Source organism: Tubulanus polymorphus, chromosome 3 (genome assembly GCF_964204645.1).
Source record: "Tubulanus polymorphus chromosome 3, tnTubPoly1.2, whole genome shotgun sequence".
Taxonomy (NCBI): Eukaryota; Metazoa; Nemertea; class Palaeonemertea; order Tubulaniformes; family Tubulanidae; genus Tubulanus; species Tubulanus polymorphus.
Genome location: NC_134027.1, coordinates 18,336,307 through 18,360,123, shown reverse-complemented (window position 1 = coordinate 18,360,123; position 23,817 = coordinate 18,336,307). Strand labels below are relative to the sequence as shown.

At 38.2% G+C, this 23,817-nt stretch overlaps 1 protein-coding gene across 1 annotated transcript in view; it reads right to left on the bottom strand.

Annotated features, from left to right (window-relative positions):
- Nucleotides 1–23,817, bottom strand: part of LOC141902366 (25-hydroxyvitamin D-1 alpha hydroxylase, mitochondrial-like) — a 58,556-nt gene that overhangs the window by 15,956 nt on the left and 18,783 nt on the right. The window contains exons 2-6 of the mRNA XM_074790053.1: nucleotides 21,701–21,891; nucleotides 17,698–17,912; nucleotides 13,339–13,539; nucleotides 12,626–12,783; nucleotides 12,190–12,356 (exon numbers count right to left, since the gene is read on the bottom strand). Coding sequence (XP_074646154.1) covers nucleotides 12,190–12,356; nucleotides 12,626–12,783; nucleotides 13,339–13,539; nucleotides 17,698–17,912; nucleotides 21,701–21,891 — 932 coding nt within the window. The remainder of the gene's footprint in view (nucleotides 1–12,189; nucleotides 12,357–12,625; nucleotides 12,784–13,338; nucleotides 13,540–17,697; nucleotides 17,913–21,700; nucleotides 21,892–23,817) is intronic.

Genomic DNA, 23,817 nt, shown 5'->3' with positions numbered 1-23,817 from the left:
GAGCTATACTGCAAGCCCATAGCCCTGGCATAAATCATTTCAGGGTCGTACACCTTCACATCACCGACTTTGATGTGTTTCCGCGAGACTGACATCGTGATCACAACCCTTGGAATAGTCTCATGAAAGCTACCAGGCCAACTCTTTTCAAAAGACTGCATTTGTGACTTGCCTAGTGAAACTGCATTGTCGACATTTAATGTTGGATGACTGACAAACTTCCCTGATTCGATGTTGACTATACCATCTGATGAGTGTAGATCGGGCTTTAAAGGGTCTATACATAGCTCCAGCTTTTCCCGAAGTAACATTCTGTGATCAACATCAGTCTTTATTCTTGACTTCATTTCCTCTTTGTGTTTTGTTTGCACTGGCAGTTCATCATACTCTCTCATCTGGTTTAACTGGTGAATAATCGCATTGCATGTATGTAAACTGTATGCCCATGTTTTGAGCGTATTCGGCTTGAGTGTGATTCCTATTATTCCATTACGACCGTGACCATACCGCATAAATGTGGTCTCAATGGCCATATCACTCCAGATACCTTTGAACAGTCCATCTTTGTGGTGCATTGTGTGCTGTCCCTTCATGAAATACTCCCGTACGTCAGCTGGCATCGACTCCATTGAGCGCAAGTAATATAGCGCATACCTGGCATAGTGAACATGGTTTGCTGCAAAGAACATGGGTACCATCTCTAACAACTGCAAGATGGAGCGGCCAATCGTCGTCGCGTTCAGCTCGTATGTATTTCATTATAAGGAAGACTGGCCTAATAAGACAGTCAACCCAGAGTTTGGCCGTTCTGCTCTTTGAAGAAATGTCATCAAGCACACAGTGAAGGTCTGCCATGCCTGTAAGTTCCTGTGATTCAAACAATGGTCGCAGCAACTCTTCGACTAACAATCTGAATGCTCTAACGTTTTGTGGATACTTTTTCCCTGTTATCATTTTCAATACACCACCAAATGGAACACTCAGAATTTCTACAATGCCGGAGTCTGTCATCAGAGTACCAATGCAGCCACAGTAACTCATTAACAGATGCATTCCAACTTATCTCAAATAATAGTTCCTGAACATGGCTGGATTCTCCCAGGTGATGTGTACGGCAATGCGATACAGTTGCTGGTCAGCTGTACATACAACAAACTCTTGGCCGGCATTATGTGATACATCTTTTGCCACAAGCAATGCTGTCATCATTGTCGCAGGTTCTGCTGGCGGGCTGTCTACAAGCAGAAGGTACACCATTCTTGTTTTTGGTTTCATTGAATGGCCTTGCTCTCGACACAATCTGGTGGTGTAACCATTAAACTCGGGGCACGCCTTGCTGCTCAGGATATCTTGGAAAAAGGCAAAATCCGCTTCCTGCGCTCTGTAGCTAGAAACCTGCTGATGAGTCACTTCATCTGGTGAAAGAACTGTACTGGGAATCTGAGGCATGGGGGGATTCTTTTGCCCGATATAATCGATGAGTTGATCCACTTCCTCGACCCCTACAGGCTGTGACATTTCCTCCTTTTTTAACCTTCTCATGGTTCCAGGATTTGTTGTCTCATCACTGGTTGGCTGCATTACTATTGTTGCAAGGGAATGTGTAGATAGTTTTCCACTTGGTGAACTGATATCAGCATCAAAGTTATCTGATACAACCTGGACTAATCCATGTTTCGCATTAACCATTCCTTGTTCTCTTCTGTTCTCAACAACCGATGCCGCTGCAGCTGACTTCTTAAAGCGGAGAACCTCATCGTAACTACACGTGACTCGATAGTCATACATGTGATTAACTATCAATTTAGAGTCTCGAAGTAATACACCCAGGGCAATCTGAATATCTGTTGCTCTGTTTTTTACTATACTTGTTACAATGCTTCCTATCAGCAATGCCGGTAAAGTGCATTTTTCTAACTTTGGTGAGATTGTAGCTAGAAGACACTGTAATGTCTCGGAAACCTGATCGCCAGCTGTAAGCTTATAGATGTGTACGCTATAAGATGATTTCGACCAATCGAGCTTCTGGCAGTCCTTCCTTATCTGATTGGCAAGACTGACAGTATAATATTCAAGATCATCAGCTTCCTTGTCCTTTACCAGTTTTTTCACAAACCGAGCATTATTTCTAAATAATAAGATGGATGCATATCCTCGTGAGGATAGTGTAATCAATTCCCCACGAAAGTGTTTGATAAGTTCAACAATCAAGGATTTCCGGGATAGCACGTTTCCACCATAATGATCATATTGTTCAAACAATTCTACTGAATTCCATACGCACGTTTTGTCATTAGATAATTCCGCTATTTCAGATTTCAGAGCTAGATCTATGTTCTGAACTTCAGATTTATCACAATTGTTATTATCAAGAAGCCTCGTGCCAACAAATGCACTCATACAGTCCTTGTGATAACGGGCTTCAGCTGCAATTAGATCACTCACTGCACCTTCCAAGCGAACTCGAACTTCATTTGCCCATCTATCACCACGGGCATTACATTTGTCTAGTAGATATTGTTTGTATGTTTGGCGCCCGTGATCGGAATGTGTTAATCGGCATAAATAAGCTGGTCTCCATCTGTCCGGGTGTTTTGAGTCTTTATTTACCACATCACGTGATTCGCCACAATAAAGACACTGATCTCTGAACTCAAATAGAATAGTTGATGAGCGCCGTTGTTTCTTAGGTGGTTCATTATCTTTAGTGACATAAGGTCCAAGATTAGTCTTTGAGGTGTATCTCGAGACACAATTATTGTGGTAACATACCGGTATTGTGACATCGGGATCATCTGCAAGTTGCATTTCGAGATCAAGATGTAACGTGTCACCAGATATCTTGCTTGCACTTATGATAGTGTGTATGCGACCTGGTCCATTGGATCTGGTGATCGGTCCAGCACCACACTTGTACGTATGGTTGAAAATGCAGTAACCCTCCTTTTTAGCTACAAAACACAAAATGCAGAAGGGTTCTTTAAAATAGAGCTACGACGTCACAATACAAAAATTGGAGAGCTACAAATCATCCACTAAACTATCGGATTACATCGACAAAACACACGTAGGTACACACTTTCAAGTAGAACATCAATACCATTCCGAAATATATAGGCCTAGGTAAAAGGTATTTGGAATTTCGATCAACGTCCTCATACAAACCAAGTGGCTAACGAATATGCATCAAAACTTCACTATCAGTGCATTTAATTATACTTATAATAATACTGATATAGTCAGGGGCGGATTTATGGGGAGTTGGGGGAGCGCCTCCCTCAAAATTTCGAGGTGCCCTAAAAAGAATTTCATAGAAATATTTTTTTAAAGTAAACTTTTTCTAAAACTAAACCATCCGTATTGGGTGTTTCAAAAATATAGTTGATGTTTTCCGGTGACTCTCCACCAGAAAAGCCCAGATAGCTTTTAAATTGCATCAAATTTAGTTTGCACCTTAGGTGCGAAGTATGAGAGTGCCCTTATTTACCCAGATGTGCCCTAATTTTTCCTGCTCCCCTCCTTAAATAGACCCTAGACCCGCCCCTTATAGTTGATGAAATGATAAATAAAGAATAGTTTTCATTATGTACTTACCCTTATTTAATGCTGCACTTTCCCGGCAGCAAAAGAGCCTTTTATTGAGCACCTCAAGCAGAGATACAGATTAGATGGACAAAAACAGCATTTGAAATTCAAATTCATTAGTGCCATGGTAACATAACCATTGTTGCCTAGAGCATTTTTTGTAGGCCTAGGTAACATTTTTACTTTAAAGAAAATATTTTTTGAAAATTATGCATAGGCCTAAGTCCGATCTGTAGGCCCACTGTTATTCAATGACTTCCATGGCGGCCATCTTGGGTTCCGTTGCCATGGTTACGTCAAATCACAAAATAAATATCAGAAATGGATTCCTCGACATCAAATAAGTCAGAAAAGATGTATCACATTTACTTGTAGGTCAATCGTTAAGAAAGTTGATTTTTGATAAATTACAAATTGGCTGTCGGCGGCCATCTTGGATTTCTGGAATTGCCCAAGGGTGACGACCCTACACCCACTTGGACTTCATCACAGACATCCTATAGATGAATAATCAACATAGAAAAAAACTATAGCAGAGAAATCCATCCAAAGCCAAAATTTGCCTTTTGGCTGCTGGACTATAGTGTTTTAAAAGATTAGTGTTATGGTAAGGTTAGGTACATAACCATTAGGGACACCTAAATTGCAGTCATACCGAAATTCAAGAACTAGGACTGAAGATCCGGCCTAAAGACAGATCCCGCACAACATCGCTGGTAGAGATTTGTTACCACAACACTTAAGTGTTGGAGAACCCAACCCGGATCCACAACACACTGGTAGATATACGCTACCACAACAGCACTAATCGCATAACGAAAGTGTACGGTACAAAAGACAAGTTTACGTGCACGGAATTTTGTGAGCAAGTTATTTCCAGAAAGGTCTCCAGAGATATTATGACAACTCCGTCGCAGAGTCAGGATCACATTGAGCGCATTGTTCGATTTCAACTATATACTACACAAAATTGGTCGACCTGTATGGTGTTTTTAAAAAATGCAAATTAGAATTGTTTAAAGTTGATCTGCATATCGATACAAACGTTTTTTCGCCAAGATGACGTATGCATAATTAATTTTAGTTCAAATATTTTCAAAAAAATCTTTTTTATTGAGATATAATTAGAATCCTTTAAGATTAAAGGCTTCGTTGATGAGCTACACGTGTTACTAAAAGGAGGATGCTATCATCACAGCCCCTTTCACACTTGAGTCGTCATACAGTGAAGACGTATTTTTTCACTGATCGTCACTATGTCTAACAATGCTTGGACGAGAAATTCGAGTAAGGAAACAACTGTTCCAAAATCATCACAACAAAAAAAGAACGAGTCTTCCTAGCACTTGCAGTTGCGCAAAAGAAGTTGCTGACGGGATAATTAGTGAACTCGAGATATCCAGCGATGTTATTGCTGCTGCTATCTAGCGAGTGATAGAAAACGGTGTGAGGATGGCAATCGAGCGACTTAAAGGGCAGCTGACACATTTTTCAAAGATTTAGTTCTGATAATACTTGCAAATTACGAGAATATTTTGTCACTTTCATTTAAACTTTACAGTACAACGAATGGAGATTCTCTAATAAATTAAGAACTTCATACCCCAAACCTCGCATCCATACATAGCGATACGAGCGACATACATATCAAATAGCTTGACCATAACATCTTCTGGAAGTTTTAAACGCCTGCCTTTTGGAACGATCGAAAACATAGCTCTCATTACTTTATCATAAAGGTATTCTCTTGCTTTAGCAAAGCTGCCATTCCAGTTGAATTTCACTCCAAGACATACATACCCTTCAACTACCTCTAGTTCTTGATCGTCTAACATGAATTTCTAAATCTGTTTTATCTTGACTTTACTTCTAAGACTGCTACGTATTTTGGTTTTGTAGGCATTCACAGTAAGGCCATTAATAGCGCAATAATCAAAAAAGTATCTAACTGTGATTGAAGTGCTTTCTCATCTTCAGCGAGAATAACTGTATCATCCGCATGGAGAATGATAAACAAATTTAATTAAGTATCAAGCTCCTGATTACGGCTCGAATTCAGATTTTCAATAAATGACAGAGTTGGTTTTCTACGAGTGATAAAGAAATCCTCGATATCGTTTAAGAATAAAGAAAACAGAATAGATGAGAGATTTTCGCCCTGTCTTAAACCCCTATTGGCTGCAAAGTATTGACAGGTGCTACCATAAAATTTCCCACATGATTTAACTGAATTGTAAATATTTTTAAGTACTCTTAAGAAATTTCCATCGATACGATTGGCTATTAATTTCCTTCAATTAAGTTACTCTACATACTGAGTCGCATACTTTCTTAAAGTCAACAAAGGCACAGGTCTTCTACCCTGGCAAAGATACAGTTCCACAATCGTTTTCAGAGTATAGATATGGTCAATAGTCGAATACTTCGATCTAAAACCGGCGTGAGCCTCACTTATAATATTATTTGCCTCTAGGAAAGTTGACAGTCTATGGTTTAAAATACTCGTAAATAGTTTACCTAGGCAACTTACTAGGGTGATACCTCTGTAATTATCAGGGTAACAGGGATCGCCATTCTTTTTGAAAATAGTTTTGATAATGCCTACAGACCATGTCTCCGGGACATGGCCAGTTTTAAGTACTAAATTGAATAAATTTTGTAACATATTTACTATGTTGGATATTGGCTAAACTTCAACAATTCATTCTCGAATCACTCAATGCCCGATGCTTTGTTCTTTTCAAGTAGGGAAATTGCTTTAACAACTTCATCAGTATATCACAGTTTAAAGTACAATTTTCGTATACAGGAGGATCAACCAAATCTGGGGATTCATTAACATCATTGATTTCATTGTCAACATTATTCAAAACATTTAACTTCCTAACTGTTCGAAAAAATATCTAGTATCAATATCACCTTCATTATCTTTGCTCCCATTTGCGGAATTAAACATTAACCAAACCTTTTAGGATCATTAATTTCACATTCTCTCAGTTCTTTAATAAATGCTTCCTTTCGTATTTTCTTACTTTTGTCTTATAACGTTTTTATACTTTGACGTTGCAGCACGCACCTGCTGGTTTAGCCGACGCTGAACAGTAAGCGATGTAAACAACGAAATGAGGTCAAAATTCATGTTATGAAATCACAAACTGCGCGTAAACTAAACATTTTTGAACAGAACGGTTGAAGATGAGTAGTGCATAGATCAATAGAATACATCATATTTTGAAATAAAAAAGGTGTCAGTTACCCTTTAAAGACGAACTTGTTCAGTCCTGTATGGAGATAATTTCTGATTTCTGGCAGACTCAGGACGACTTAGAGCAGTACTCGCGACGAGAAACTTTAAAATCGTGAATCTCACAGAAGAGGAAGACAAAAGTGAGTCGTCCCTTAAAACACATGTTTGCAGCATTGCGTCGATCTCAAAAACGACGTACTGCATCGATACGGGAAAGCGAACGAAAAAAAACTGGATATGCTACAGAACAAGAAAAAGCTGAAGGAGAGTACGGAATATTATGGCATGGAAATACTGTCAAAATAAAAATAGGTTTTTTGACGCGTCAAACGGCGCGTCAAATTCACTTTATTCAAAATTTAATCTCATTTCATAATACATTTTATAAGCATCTATTGTTTTTTTCTCTTCTGGTGGCTCCGACTGTCCTTCGCAGGGGCGGGTCTATGAACTGTCTTGTATTAGGCGCAAACGGGGGTGGGGGATCTGAGGGTTATCCCGTCAGACTACATGTATTTCAAATTCGATGTGCATATGTGCGATTTCCTGCATTTTAGAACTAATACAAGAGGAAATGCGTAGATTATTAAAATACAACTCTCAAGCCGGGGCGCGGCAGTATTCGGGAACATAAGAAATAAACGCTCGGAACTTTGAGGGGAAAGGGCCCTGGTCCCTCTGGTCTCGCTGTTCCTAGATCAGCCGCTACTTCGAAAGCTCTTCGTTTCGCGGCAGATGTTACAATTCAATGTATTATTGTTACATAATATACATTACAGACTGGTGGCCGCTTAATAGCAGCAACTTGTCCAAAGAAATATGGGCAATAATTAGACCATTCAAGGATTCATCAATGAAGGGTTTATGTTAGCGGTAGGGAATCAAACCCTTGCAAGGAATGGATGAAGGTCTCTGAATTCTTGCATGAATTGCACCACGAACCTTAGTCTGATAAGGTTCGTATAGAGTGAAAAGGTGAAGCCAAAATCAGTCGACCTTTTTGGGAACAAAAAAGGTACAAATATAAGAATGATTGATTGATCAAAGCATGGCTTCAAAATTTCCCTTGAAAATTGAAGTGTAAAAATTGCTGATTTCGGCAGTCGGCCATCTTGATTCCGATAAGGTCAGTTTTTGGGTACAGGATCACCCACGGGGCATTATTCCTTTTGTATATGAGTTGCCCATAGTAATTTGCTCTGATTAGAATCCCACACTAATCCCTCGACTCAAAAAATCTGTAGAAAAAAATACAACATAGAGAAAAGAACAGTATTCGAACTCAGGCCTGCAAGCGCTAGCACAGTGACACTGCTAGACCACCGAGGCAGCCAAATACAGGAGGAATGTTTTACCTACACATGGCCCTCAACCTAACCTTAACCCAAACCATATAGATCTTTATTAAATGCATTATGAAATGAGATAAGATTTTGAATAAAGTGAATTTGACGCGTCGTTTGACGCGTAGATTGACTTGTCGTTTGACGCGTCAAAAATGCTATTTTAATTTTGACAGTATTTCCATGCCATAGAATATAACAACCTGTTATGTGAAGATCTTACCAGACTGATGACCGCCCTATTACATCGGAAGGATTATTATGTGTGGACCAGAAACGGTAGAATTCTGTGCCATAACGGTAGATCTGTAGAGTGTCATTATATAAATGGACCTAAAGACTTGGAAAAGCTAGGCGTTCTGCTAGCACAGCGCGGGGCATCGTGAACCATCAGCAAATCACGAGTGTATCAAATCCTTAGTGGACCAACTTAAATTTAAATCGAACTCTTCCAAAACTCAGAAACCAGTTTATTTCCTCTCGTTCAATGTGTGTGGTCTTAAACACAAACTTTTATCACAGGACTTTTTAACCAACAAATTTGACTGTATTAGCTTAGGTGAAACTCATTTGAATTCGTTGGATGATGTTACTATCCCAAATTATACGATATTTTCTAAATCAAGGCCGCAGTCAGATCACACTTACAAACCCATTGGTGGAATCTCTATTATTTTCAATTCTAAGTTTAAGGATGGTATTATTCTCGAAACAAACAATCCATAATTGTGTTATCATGTAAATTCGATAGAGTGTTTTGCGTCAGATTGTGATACTATTGTCGGATCTGTCGATAGAGTGTTTTGCGTCAGATTGTGATACTATTGTCGGAACTGTTTATATTCCTCCAGACAGAAGTAATTATAGTTCTATTGAGGCGTTTGAGCTAATAAAAAGAGGCCTGGTTGGTTTTAATAATCATCACGTTATTTCTTTTAATGCGCATACTGAGCGGTGTTGTCATATCACGGAATCACGGAATTGCAGAATTTTCCAAAAACATGGAATTTCTAATTCACTTTTACCATTATAGTAACCGGGTTTTTCTCTTCACAAATAACGGAGTTAAAAAAGATTTATCATTTTCGATAAATTATTCAACTTTGATCAAATGTTCTAGATACACCACACTCGCATAAATCACAATTTAGATGCACGACTCGTATGAAAAAATCGAAAGCCAGAATGCATAATGTCTGTTAATATTTCCGTCCGATCATTTGGATATTTCTCTTGATCGTTTGAACGCATACATTAGTTTCGTCCTAATATGACCGGATGAAACAGTGCAGTGTAAATCAACCATCGATTTTATATTGATTTAACAATGCAGTATTAATCAAATTGATTAATGGCTTATTATACGCAGATACACAAGCCACTTTGGGGTCAGCAGTCAATGTTGGAAGATAGATTGCCCACGTAGGTTTCCATTTTCTCGTTAGGAAGTATCGTTAATTCGTTGAGTGGCGATTGCTATAAATTATCACATAGGCCTACCGGCTGACGGTAATGGAGCAGGCGTCCGGTGCCTCGTCCGACAAGGGGTATCCCTGTCGAAAAACCCGGCTATATATTTATTGAGAAAAAAAGCAGTTCCTTGTTTTTGAAAAAAGTCCACGACTCCGTGATTCCGCGATATGACAACACCAAAACATTTACCGCGGTACCTTGAAAATTATTTTGATAGAAACCTCCGTCTAGTACCGACGTGACGTTTTTTTAGACCCAAGGAATCAACACGGAGAAGCAACTAAGTAATAGCTTTCTCTTCACAAATAACGGAGTTAAAAAGATACCATTTTATATATAATCTTTGATATCATTTAACTTTTATTAACTCTACTAGATACACCACACTCGCATAAACGACAATTTAGATGCACGAGACGCATTGAAAATCCAAAACCAGAATATGCATAATGTGTACCTCAGTTTGTTCTTAATACGACCATTGAAGCAGTGAAATCTAAATAAACCATCGTCTTTATGTCCATTTTACAATGCAGCCTTTATTAAATTAGTTAACGATAGTAATAGATAATCACATTGGCCTGCCAGGTACCAGTAATGAAAACAAGCGTTCGGTGCCTTGTCCAATAAGGGGTATCCCGTGGAAAAACAAGGTTGTACAGTGAAAATGAAGAAATTCCGTCTTTTCTAGAAAATTCCGCGATTCCGTGATTCTGCGATATGACAACACCGCATACTGAGACAATGTCCGAATTTGACAATTGTTCAAATACTGTAAATCCGGACCCACAAATTGAGCTAAGTGATTGTAATGAACTGCTTTTAAACTTCTGTATGACATTTGAACGGTCATCTCAAGCCGGTACTCCTATCAAACCCTTCGCGAAAAGACTCATAGATCTGGTTCGGGATTTAAATCTCGTGATCCTTAACGGTAGATCTGGTAAAGATATACATATCGGGTGGAAAATCCGCAGTGACCGTGTTGTGGATGATTATGTGATCATGTTACCTCATTTCATACCTTACTTGAATAGCTTTGAAATCTGTAATTTTAACCCTTTGTTTTCGGATAAGCACTGTCCTGTTGAATTTGCTTTGTGTGTACGTAAGCAACAAGAACAAGATAATCAAAAAGAAGCACGTAACGATGATATGTCTAATTCAGATATCACGCTGAAAAGCCCTTCATGGGTTTGTGATTCTAGTGACCAGTCCAGGGAAAATATATCCCAGCTTGAGGTAAACTCTTTACTAAATGAACTCAGTTCCTTAGATCCCTCTTCTCTTGACCTAAACACCATTGATTCAAAAAATTAGTAACATATTCGCTTCAAGAACAAAAACTACTTTTGGTAAATCCAAGTGATCCACCAACAATAACAGGTAAATCCAAGTGATCCGCGAACAATAACAGCAGAGTCATGAAAAATTCACAACCGTGGTTTGATAACGAATGTTACTACGCTAGACAAGAATTTCTCCTTAGGAAAACAATGTTCGATAAAGACCCGATTGCCGACAATACCTAAAGTTCATCTCAAATTAGCCAGTAAAACGTATACTCATCTGTTGAATAAGAATTTGATTATAAGTTAGCTCATGAAATTTACGGGGATAGAATTCGCAACAGTAGGAAATTTTGGAAAAAGTAGGTCATGCCTAACAAACCAGCACCAACTCTGGTGAGAAGAGTTGAGATATAAACTACGTGGTAAGGCTGGCAGATGTCAAGGCCCTGAAGTTCTTCCATAAGAGAAAAAATCAGGTAAGGGAGCGATCGACATCCCTGTACGGTCTAGCCATGGACACCTCATTGTGGTGTCAGGACAGTGTTCCGTTTAGCGGACAAGAGCCAGGACAAGCAGGTTCCATTCGAACAGGCGTTGAATAAGAAAGGGCGGACAGATGCTTCACCAATGTTGGATCTATTTGCGACTATTGACTCAACCTTTGTGAGGAGTATGTGTGCACCTGTTGATGTTGAAATAGCAATTGATCCGTCATTTATTTGATAGGTAGATTTCGTTTGACTTTTTGTTTTGGAGTCCCTTACAAACCCACCACACACGAGAGTGAAACTGGGGGTTTGATTTTGAAATCAGAAATCGAAGTACAGATATAGCTGTGTCCCTGCAACTGGACCAGTGGGAGAGAAAAAAATACGTTCTCTCACACCAGTGGAACAACCTGTCCGCTTACGCCTATTTGCCGATCCCCAAAATTTTCGGTAGGGATTTCGAATTAAGAGGTACTTTCAGAAGATTTTCTTATAGTTTCTCCATTCCATACAACGCCTTCTTTTAGTAAATTATGGAAGATACGGCGCATGATCGGGTAGCCAGTACCCTATTCGGCGTAACCTGGTATGATACTCGTCGCCCTCTCTCATGCTTGGCGCGCATATGAGACAGCCATAGATTTTGAATATTTCATATCTCCTGATTACATGGAGGCTATGACCTGACAATTCTAAATTACACCTTCAGACGAAGAAATGTCCAATGTATGACTGAACTTCAGAGTTACAGAATTGTATACCTGTAGTTCTCTTTGAGACACATTTTCAAGTAGTCCATTTGCTCCAGTTTTCTTACATCGATAACTCCATCAACCCCGACAGTTGATTTTATCTCATCGTATAATTTCTGCTGAACTTTTTCATTGTTTGCCAGATTGAACAGCATGAAACATGTTGTGTTTGACGTCTGAAATGTATTAACATCTTTAGATTTAGTTTTTGTCTGATCAAAGTTGTATGAACAAAGGTTCAGATACATGCATATGGACATTCAAAATATTCTGAAAACATTAATCAGTCAGTGACCAAAATGAAGTGTAGGTCACTTTTTTCTGAAAATCTCGTTTAAGCTTCTCTACTTTTTGAATACGTTTTTCGCAAAGTCTTCGCTTAACGCTTTTCTGCGATTTTTGAAAGCCGTAATTTCTACATATCTCCCGTATCGCAATTACTTACGGTATCAACAGCAGCCATCAGTAGTTCTGCAACATTAGAAACTAACGCCCCTTGTGATAGGTCTTTATTTAATAATAATCTGGTTAAGAACGCAGATGCTCTATCGTCTGGTCCAGCCATCTCTAATTCTTTTGTCCTACGTTCAATATTTTCACGTGCTGAAAGGAATAAATGAATAAGTCATATCACACCAAAGCTAGTAGTAAAAATAAAATTGTACCGAGAAACATACATTCTTTTTATCACACATATTGGCTGATCCCAAACCAATGCAAGATGTATCATATGACCGTGCTAGCAATTATCAAATCAATAAGTTAAAACCTGTTCATGGTTTCGTCAAAAGCCTTCTTGGGCATAAAAAAAAAGGTTGCAGGACAGCAATCTTAGTGTCCGATCAACAGAATCATGCAGTCTCATGCTGATGGGCCTTTGAAGGATACAAGTAATAATATATATGACATTTTCCTAGCAATCTTCAAAAACGGGTAAAATGTTCTGCTTTCTGATGGCCGTCAGTTATCGGACATATTGATTCTGATCAGGCCGTTACATAAGTAGAGCAACTATCAAGACAATCCACTCGCGTTCAAACTTCCAAGAATAACTGAATTTTCTCTGTGGATGAAGGAACCAACGAAAGTAAACGCAGTAGCAGCTAGCCCGCAAGTGGGCTAGAAAGTAATAATGAAGAATTTCTAGACTATACTTACCCACTTGAAAGATAACATCCCAATTTTCCATGTGTCGTTTATAATATTTTGTTTTAAATTTTCTTTGCATTCCATATGCCGCGTATAGTAATACAGTCGTATACCACATGCTGTTTATGTTATCAATAAAATTCTGTATTTTGGGGTCGACTGGTTCTTTTAAACAGCCTAGCCTGGTTTCAAACATAACGGAAGATATAGCTGAAATATTCAAAATCCAATGTTGACGCAAACGGATGTGCTACAATATATGTTATATAGGTAATAAATGTAAAAATCTTAAAATGTAGGAGACGGTTTCATAGAATAGTATCAACATTACAGGGATAATTATATAAGTATCAATTGAGTTAACCTATGGGTCTATTCAACTGGCCCTAGATTTTTCATTGTGAGACGTCGATTTGTCCACCATTTAAAATAATCTAAATAAACTAGGGGTCCAGGGACACCATGCCCACTTGGGAAGTGGTTTCAACTGCTGAACAATCTAACAATTTCAATATTCAACGCCCCCTGGTGGCCATATACAAAAACCAATGACCTTGGAACTCACCACAATCATGTCATGAACTACAACTTTGCAATTGATCATGGTAACAAAATATGCCTAGGTACCAATTTAATATGGAAATACTAACTTATTCTACTATTCAACGCCCCCTGGTGACCATTTGCAAAACCCAATGACCTTGAAACTCACTACAACCATAGAACATGTCATGAACTACAACTTTGGAATTGATCATGGTATCAAAATATGCCTAGGTACCAATATAATAAGCCGGATAGATTAAGTTATTCTACTTTTAAACGCCCCCTGGTGACCATATAGAATAACTAATGTCCTTAAAACTCACCACAATCATAGAGGATGTCATGAGCTATAACTTTGCAATTGATTGCGTTAACAAAATATGCATAGGTATAAATATAATAGAGAAATACGAAGTTATTGTATTATTCAACGCCCCATGGTGGCCATATACAACCAGAAAGAAACTTTCCATGATGGGTTTCTGTGTAATTGTTTCTGTTTCATTCACCGAACTCGCTGTCGAAAAGGCGATTCTCGATATAAATAGTAATGGGTTTTCCCCGCGGGATACCCGCTTTGGGAAAGGCCCCTGAATCGATGCTACGAGTTCGAATCCCAATATTTAGACGTAATTTATTATTCTTTGAAATAAATTCTTAGAATTTCTATTTATGATAGGATGTGCAGGTTTTGATTTGGTAATGATGTTAATAAAAGTTAACCTCTTAAGGTATTGTTTTCTATCTATTATTTGTGACGGATTAGTTTCGATGCTCCTCACAACCCGCCCCACCACGTGTCACTTATTCACGGACACGCGGATTGTATCATTTGTAATAGGCCTACCACATGAAAGAGTCCATGGCCTACCGTAGAATAGTAGGGCCTACCGATCACGCTATGTGCGATGAAAGTAGTGTTTGAATAAAACAAATTTTTAATGAAATAAACATTATTTATCATAATTAATCAATAGATCAGGTGCCGCCTAAATAATTGTTTGTTTCGTGAAATTTGTACAAAACTTTGTGACTTCGTCATGTCTTGTGACCCTGAAAATACTAGAAGAATCATCGGTAAGCTTATAAAACGGCGAGGTCAACATAGTAACAACAACTTCGGGGATTGAAAAAAAAAACTCGAAAGAATTATTTCTTATACTGATGAGTTATACTGATGGGGAGTAGCGACCGTCATTGACACCGATTATTTATCCATTCACTATCAAATGTGACGAGCCCAATAAATGATTGTTCATAGATTCGGCCTCTCAGCATTTAGCACAGCAGTTCCGAGAAGTGTTAAGACCGATCAGCGCGCGCGCTATCTAAAACCGGTGCTAGTACGATCAATATCTACAGGTATATACGTGTTCAGTATTACACAGCGAGTACCAGTATGTTGATCGAGCGTCGTCGTAGCAACGCGCTATACAGCGGCTTGAACTAGCGAGTAACGTTAATTATCTTTTAACCAAATTAGAGCACTAATAGCCATCAGAATCAAATATAAACCAAGCTGCACCATCTACATCAAGTAGAGAATACCTGTGTGAAATTACAGAATTGTCGGTCCACACAAACAGCTTAAATCGTGTCATAAAGAAACATCCACAGACGGACAGACAGACAGACATGACGACGATGCCATAGATGGGTTCGTCTGACGACGAAACCCATCAAAAACCATTGACCACTCACCAAACTCATAGAACACGTTATGAGCTACAACTTTCCAATTGATTGTGGTAACAAAATATGCTTAGGTATCAATATAATGTGGAAAACTTTTTCCCACCTACGAATGAGTACTGATGGCACCAAGGATGGCCGCCAATTTCGTCATAATTGGCTGATCAAGAATACCTCTCAGGCATAAAATATCCCTTTCCAAAGAATACCCATCACAAATTGCAATCGAAAATAGCAAACCAGTAGGAAGCTACAGGACTCAGAATTCGGACCAAAATTGACATTTTGGGCACTAAAAAGGTCATAAGACGGCAATCTTGAGTTCAATCGACCCTTTCTTCTCATGCTGATGGGCTCTTAGGGGATTCAAATGTAAACTAAAGATCAAGATAATTGATCAAAGCGTCTTCAAAATTTCCCTCAAAAGTTCAAAAATGTGTAAAAAGTGCTGATTTTGGCGAACAACAATGGCTGCCAGTCGGCCATCTTGATTCTGACAGGGCCAGCTTTTGGGCTGAAGATGGGTCTAGGGTAGATACATGTATAACTTAAATATCAAGACATTACATTGAAGCATCTTCAAAACCTCCCAAAATAACTGGATTCCGTCTATGGACGGACGACGGATGAAAAGTGAATGCAATAGCCCGCTGGGACTAGTCCCAAGTGGGCTTTAATGGCGCATTTGGTTGCCACACGATTTACTATCATTCAAGATGTTTTGGTCTAATCATTAATTTTTTGTGCAAATCACTTATCATCGATGGTTGATTGTCGCAAATCATTGTCTGTGGTCATAGGTTTTTGATCGGTGTTGTTATATCGCGGAATCATCTAATAACACGGCATTTTCACTCTTAATAGCCTATATAGTAATGGGGTTTTCTCGCGGGGATATCTGGCGTCGGACAAGACACCGGACCAATCGATGCACTGTGTTAGCTTTGAATGCAACTTCACGCAATCTATCTGATATTATTCCCTGATACCGTTGACTGGCTACCAGTTGCCACATGCAGCAGCAGTCAGAATCTAGTTGGAATAAGAGATCGGCACCAGGGCAAACGTGGCTTGTCGAAGTTAATCGACTTTTGGCGAACTTAGTAGAACCGAATATTATTATGGGGATTGGGTCGCGGTACGTCGGGTCGTAGTTTTAGATGGCTGCAAATGTGAAATGTTCTACGACCAAACATGTACCTGTATTTTAATTGAAATCCCCGTCTAGTAACGATATCAGCTATCTCTAAATACAAGAAGAGTTAGAGAAGAAATCATTTCATAATCTTTACACATTCAACTTTTATTAAATTTGCTCGCATAAATCATAATTGAGACGAACGACGTGCATGAAAACATCCAAATCCAAAATGAAATATGCATGGTCTATTCATTTTCGTCTGACATCGATCATTTTGGATTATTTCTCCTGATTCCCGACCACATGCCCCAAATTGGACTTAGTGCGAACAGTTAAACCGTGCAGTCTAAATAAACCATGGTTTTCTAAATAAACCATGGTTTTTATATCCATTTTACAATGCAGCGCCAGTGAAATAAATTAAAGGCTTATTAATGGTAACATACGCAGATCGTCTATATAGTAGATGCGGTCTCGCCCGACGCATTGCCTCGCCGACAGGCCCAATACACAAGTTACTGCGGTGTTAGCAGTGAATGTTGATAGATAAATTGCCTAGGTTCTCAATTGTTATCCTTGGTTTTTTTATTGTTAATTTGTTGAGTGACAATCATAATGAACTATCAGATACCGTGTAGCAGTAATGAAAACATGCGTCCAGTGCCTTGTCCGACAAAGGGCCTGCGGGAAAACCCGGTTACTGTAAATAATGTAAAAAAATGAAGAAATTCCGTGTTTTTTGAAAATTTCATGATTTAGCGATATGACACCACCGGTTTTTTAATGCCCAGCCCCAAACCCGGCCTGCTTCTGAAATGTAAATTCCGTGATGTTTATTTAAAGAAAATCATGGAATATGCTTGTCATTGATAAATTTTGGACTAAATCGAGGTTCCTGATTATGGTTTTGTTACGGTAATCTATCTGAAAAGAGAAGAAGATTAATCGACACGGACGTAGTACATACAGTATAACATGCAATTACATACATTCTAAAGACCACTTGTAAAGTTCATTAGATAGATTATGTATAAACACTCCTTCAGCTCCTGCTTTTTCACCCAGAGGTTCTGCAATCAACTCAAATCTAGTTATCAAGTCACTCACTATCCCACTCAGCTCTTCACAATATTGATTCACATTTTTTGGACGTAGCATTTGTTTATTTAGCGCACTGCGATTTTTCTGCCATTCCTCGGCAAAGCTGTCAATATAAAAATAGATTTTACTTATTTTCAAAAATTTATTTCAGCGAGGAAAACATGGCATAGGCCATGTTGGCTATGACCCGATTTAAACTTATCCAGTTTTAGTTTTCTGTGGGTGCTATTTAAAGGACAACAACTGCTTTTAATTTCACTTATAATCAATTTGAAATTTTGTGGACCGAATCATTCACGGTATGTATTATTTGAGGGTGATTTCACAATTTTGATAATATGGTAAGACCTCGTCACCTCTAGACGACAGTACTTCCTTCAATTACATGTAGAATATGATCACTGAATGGATGAATAATTACTCTAACAGCCATAGTTTCATTCTACGAGTTGACTGATTTAATTCGATAATCTAAACTCAGTCCGTTGACTAGACAATAGTGGATAATGAAGAGGTTACCCTCATGGGATCAGCCTAAAAACGTAACAGGGATGATCAAAATGCCAAGTGGTTTGTTCGTGTAGATGGAATACGGTCAGATTATTTTCAGAGTTTTAAAGGATTGCGGCAAGGTGAAAACATTTCCTCAATCCTTTTCTCAATCTATTGAACGATATGGAATCATACCTATCGGAAAATCGATGTGATGGCATTAATTTCTTTCATGGTCACGAAAACTTAGATTTCTGGTTTAAACTTTTTGTGTTATTTTATGCCGATGATGCTGTGCTTCTAGCAGAAAGCCCAGATAGTTTACAATATGAAATGGACGTGCTATTTGACTACTGCCAACTTTGGAGACTAGAAATCAATTTGGAAAAAACTTAAGAAACTTTCAGAAAAGAAAGCGTCGTAACCCCCCGAGTTTTACATAGACGGTAACAAAATAGAACTGGTAGATTGTTTTAAATACTTAGGTATATTTTTCCGTTACAATGGAAGTTTATCTTTATGTATAGATTCAATAGAAACCAATGCAAGAGCAGCCATGTTTTTCGTATTGAAAAAGGTTCAGGAATATTCACTAGGAATAGATCTAGCAATGCAATTCTTTGGCAGTATGGTGGTTCCCGTCTTAACTTTTGGCTGTGAAATCTGGGGTTTTCTAATTTTGAACCGGCTAGAGAGAGTCCAATTAACCTTTTTCAAGTACCTGTTAAAATTAAAAAGATCAACACCGAGTTTTTTTTTTGTTTATGGTGAACTAGGACGATTCCCTCTTTCAATTACCATTAAGAGCAGAATGCTTAATTTCTGGAGTTACCTGTTGAATACTAACAAATTATCATCGTATGTGTATAAAACCCTGTACCGTCACTTTTTAAGCGACAGGAACACTAGTAAATGGCTTGACTTCATAAGAAATGTTCTAGAAACCAATGGGTTGAGCGAAATAAGGTATACACAGAATACCCCAAATTTAAATATTTTTGCTTCCACCGTACAGCAACGCTTAACAGATCAGTTTACCCAACTTTGGCACGAATCCCTAAACAACTCTAACACAGCTATATATTATAAACATTTCAAAAGTGAATGGGGCTTTGAAGAATACCTCAACACATTACCATCGGACCTAAGAATAATTTTCTGCCGCTTCCGTTGCTCCAACCACAAATTACCCATAGAAACCGGAAGATACATTCGAACCCCCAGGGAGGAAAGAATTTGTAGACTCTGTGACACTGAAGATGTTGGGGACGAATTTCATCACGTCAATAAATGCCCTTTTTTCCGAAACATCCGCACTAAATGTTTAAAACCATTTTTCAGAACTAGACCAAGCGTTTACAAATTTACCCAACTAATGAAAACTAAAGGGAAACAGCTTAATCAACTCACCAAATTTATCAAAACTGCTTCTAAATTTCTCTTGACCATTTTTGTATATGTTGTTGTAGGTTTTTGATTTTGTATCTGTATGTGTATGTGCGTCTATGTATGATGTTAATTACCTGTTAATTGTGAACCGCATTAATTATAGTAATTGTTATAAGTTTTGATTTTGTTTTTGTGCTCTAAGCAATTGTATTTTGTCGGGCAATAAAACATATTCCATTCTATTCTACAGTTAATACAGTATCACTATATATAGTAGTGTATAAAGTAGTAGTACGAGCGTGTGTGTGCAACCACAGGGGCTCGTATCAGAGTTGTAGGTAATGTAAAAACGATAATCTGTTAATCCAATGTATATAGTATATATAAAATAACAAGGGGGCTAACGACGCTCACAAACTACTCAACTTCAGTCGCTTACTATTTCGTTATTTCTCATCCGATTTTGATAATCCAGGCATGATATGAAAGCTAATAGCTTCCTGCTTCTAACGAAACTAATCCCGTTAACTTCCGATGAATAGTTCGTGAATTATATGTCTTTGAACGCGAAATTAGGGCCGAAATCACCTGGACCGAAAATGCTGACGCCGGTTTTTGCCGATTTCGAAATTTAAAACGTTGAGTTCGACACGAAACCCTTCACCGATTTTGATGATCGAGGGCTTCAAATGCGCAAAACATTCTATATTTTCTAAATATTGCGGTTGTTTCGTTATTCCATACGATCTTCCAACTTTGAAAACGCGAATTTTCCGATTTTACGTCAATTCACGCACGCGACACGCGATCTCAAGATGGCGACCTTGAACTTGAACTAGCAACAGGTCCGCAGTGAATTTCATTTCGTAACAATTCAATCAAATAATGTTTTATCTTATTTAAGCTAGAATAAACACGATCAGTTTTATAATATATTCTGAATTTCATGTAAATATACACAGAAAATAAATTGGAAATAAAATTCATTTCGGTTCGGCATTGCGCCAAGCATTGTGGGAGATGAGTCGCCATTTTGAGATCGCGCATGGAGTTCGTGAATTGACGTAAAATCGGAAAATTCGCGATCGAAATCGGCAAAAACCGGCGTCATAGCATTTTCGGCCAAGCGATTTCGGCTGTAATTTCGTGTTCAAAGACACGAACTATTCATTGGAAATTAACGGGATTAGTTTCGTTAGAAGCAGAAAGCTATTAGCTTTCATATCATGCCTGGATAATCAAAATCGGATGAGAAATAACGAGATAGTAAGCGACCGAAGTTGAGTTGTTTGTGAACGTCGTTAGCCCCCTTGTTATTTTATATATACTATATACATTGGATTAACAGATTATCGTTTTTACATTACCTATAACTCTGATACGAGCCCCTGTGTGTGCAACAGTCTAATGATTAGCACTCAGCGTGCACGTGGAGGCCGTGTGAATGTTCGCTTACACGTACTGTCAATGAAAACAATCACCGGGTGTTAAAATGAAACAATACCTATGGCGGATTGAAATAATTATATTCCCACCAGCTGAGCAATTTGAATGCGCGAGCGTACGGCACCTAGTCGAAAGAAACGTTCGCCATTTTGGCTTTCCCATAATTATTTTAGTAGCGCCGGCATTCCCCGTATATCCCAAAAAGAGCCAATCACATTCGCTCGAAGAGAAAACGCCCCCAATCGAGGTCAATGCAATTTTATACGCAAGAGCTAAGAATTTTCCCACCAAAAACAGTTTTTCGTAAAATTTTAACAAAATTGACCATGTCATCGACGAAGGTTCGCTATGTCTTTGATCGCATCGATTATACGTCGTTTAAGCCGAGAACCAATGAAACAAATGCTCACAAACGTACCGTGATTTTTCATAATTGGCTCAATGCCAACTTCAATATCGCTAACAAAGGTAAACCAAAAAAACTTATTGAAAATCGTTATACATGTAATCATCATATTTTCACCAAACGTAATTAGGCTCATTTTCCCGAAAATATAACTTTACCTTGTCAACAAGCCATGTTCTTGGTTATTATCGAATCTATAATCGTCCCAGGACGGATTACTCGGTCGCTTTGGAGTTTTAATTTCTTTTCGAAAAATATCCTCGATTAAATCTGGATCAGAAATAATCACTTGAGATTCACCAAGAATCGTTATTTTGTAGAAATCACCAAATTTTCTCGATAAATCTTGCTATAAGAGAAAACAAAAATTATTTCATAGACTATCATTCATTAGTGACATGATATATAACACATGATAATAAGGGTTATGCACGGCCAATACACGGGAACAAATAGCAAATATAACAGCAATGCAGTGATAACGGATTTTCTTCAAGCCTAATATGCAAATCGAACTGGTAATATTGAAATTCAAATGGAACTATTGAAATGAAAACTAGGGGTCTAGGGACACTATGCCCACTTTGGGATGTGGTTTCAAATGCTCGATAATGTAACCATTCAATATTCAACACCCCCTGGTCACCATATACTGATATACTGAAATCATTGACCTTGAAACTTACCATAATCATAGAAATACTAAGTTATTCTACCTATCCCTGCTGACCATATACAAACCCCTATAACCTTGAAACTCACCGCAATCATAGAAAATGTTATAAGCCACAATTTTTCAAATTTTAAAAAATTTGAAAATTATTCAAGATCATACTCCCCCAGGTGGCAAGAACAAAGCATCGGGTGAATGAACCCAATTCCAGGCGAGGGGGTGGGATTCTTAGGGACACCAAATCAAACGAAATCTACCAATCAAATAAATGACAGGGTCAATCCCTACTTTACGATAAAAGAAACTAGATATTTTTCTCAAAATACATTTTCCACCTAGTACGAATGAGTACTGATGACACTAAGATGGCCGCCAATTGCGTGTTTGTTAATTTGATTAATAGAGGAAAATGTGTAACATAAAGTCAGAGACACCTAGTGACACAAGTGAGACCTAGTGGCCCTACTGAAAATCGTAAGGATGTGAAATCGTAGGGACATGACATTTGGTGTAGATCTCGGAATTTGAATATCAATTTACCATTCAGACCCATTCTAAAAAGTCTAAATGTTAGCCAAATGTATATTTTTTCGTGCAAAATGAAAAACTGGTGGCGAGTGATACCGAAAAACGAATAGTCATGAAATTTGATATGCGGTCGTGGCATGTTAGTCCGAGCCACTTTTAAATTCAAAGCCACCTCAAATGTGTAATATACTTCGGCTGTTGTGGGCTGTAATGCGTGATTTGTTATGAAAAGCGCCATGAAACCGTATGGCTCTGAAACTGAAAACGCAGCATTAGATTAAACTGTACAACTTTGCTTCACATTGTGTCCATTAATTCTTATGAAAGATTACGGATCCAAGGCCATGACGCGATTCCACAGTCGTGAGTTAACTCCGAGTTGAAGTTAGTTCATTTTCAATGTTTTAACTCAAATTCAAGTCAAATTCAACTCAGAACTGTGCAAATGAGTCCCGGAGATGTAGCCGAGAGTAAGAAACCCGAACAAATAGAATGTACCCGACCTCGTTGAATTCTTTAAACTACAAATGGAAATATTTATTTCCAACTGCTACAAGCTGAGCGCATTCCTAAATGTTTAGATACTTTCTCAGTTTGTATCAAAAAAATAGTACGGTACCAATTCTGGGATGATTTATTTCAAGTATGAATCAATACAAAAATGTCATCTATACCACAAAACACTTTATTTGCGGACCAGTTTATGAAATTATGACTTTGTGCGGGCAATTGAGCTCAATATTCGCCTCTAATCTTGACTTTCAATTAAGATTTCTTGAGCTGCTCGTGCCCATAACGCGGCAGGCGCACAATAGAAACTGACATGCAGTCTACTTTCATTGACGCAGACAAATGTGACCGATATTTTGGAAAATGGATTTGGGAGGTTGAAACCTCCCAAGGTCAAATTACTAAAATTGTGACCTTGGAGATTCTACGAAAAGCCGATCGTAATCAAATTGAGTTGAAGTTGATACCATAATTCTCAATGGTCTGAGAATCAAACCATGAGGTCTATTAATTAAAAGTTGTAAAATACTTATAAAATTATTGGATCAAATTTTTCCTAATTAC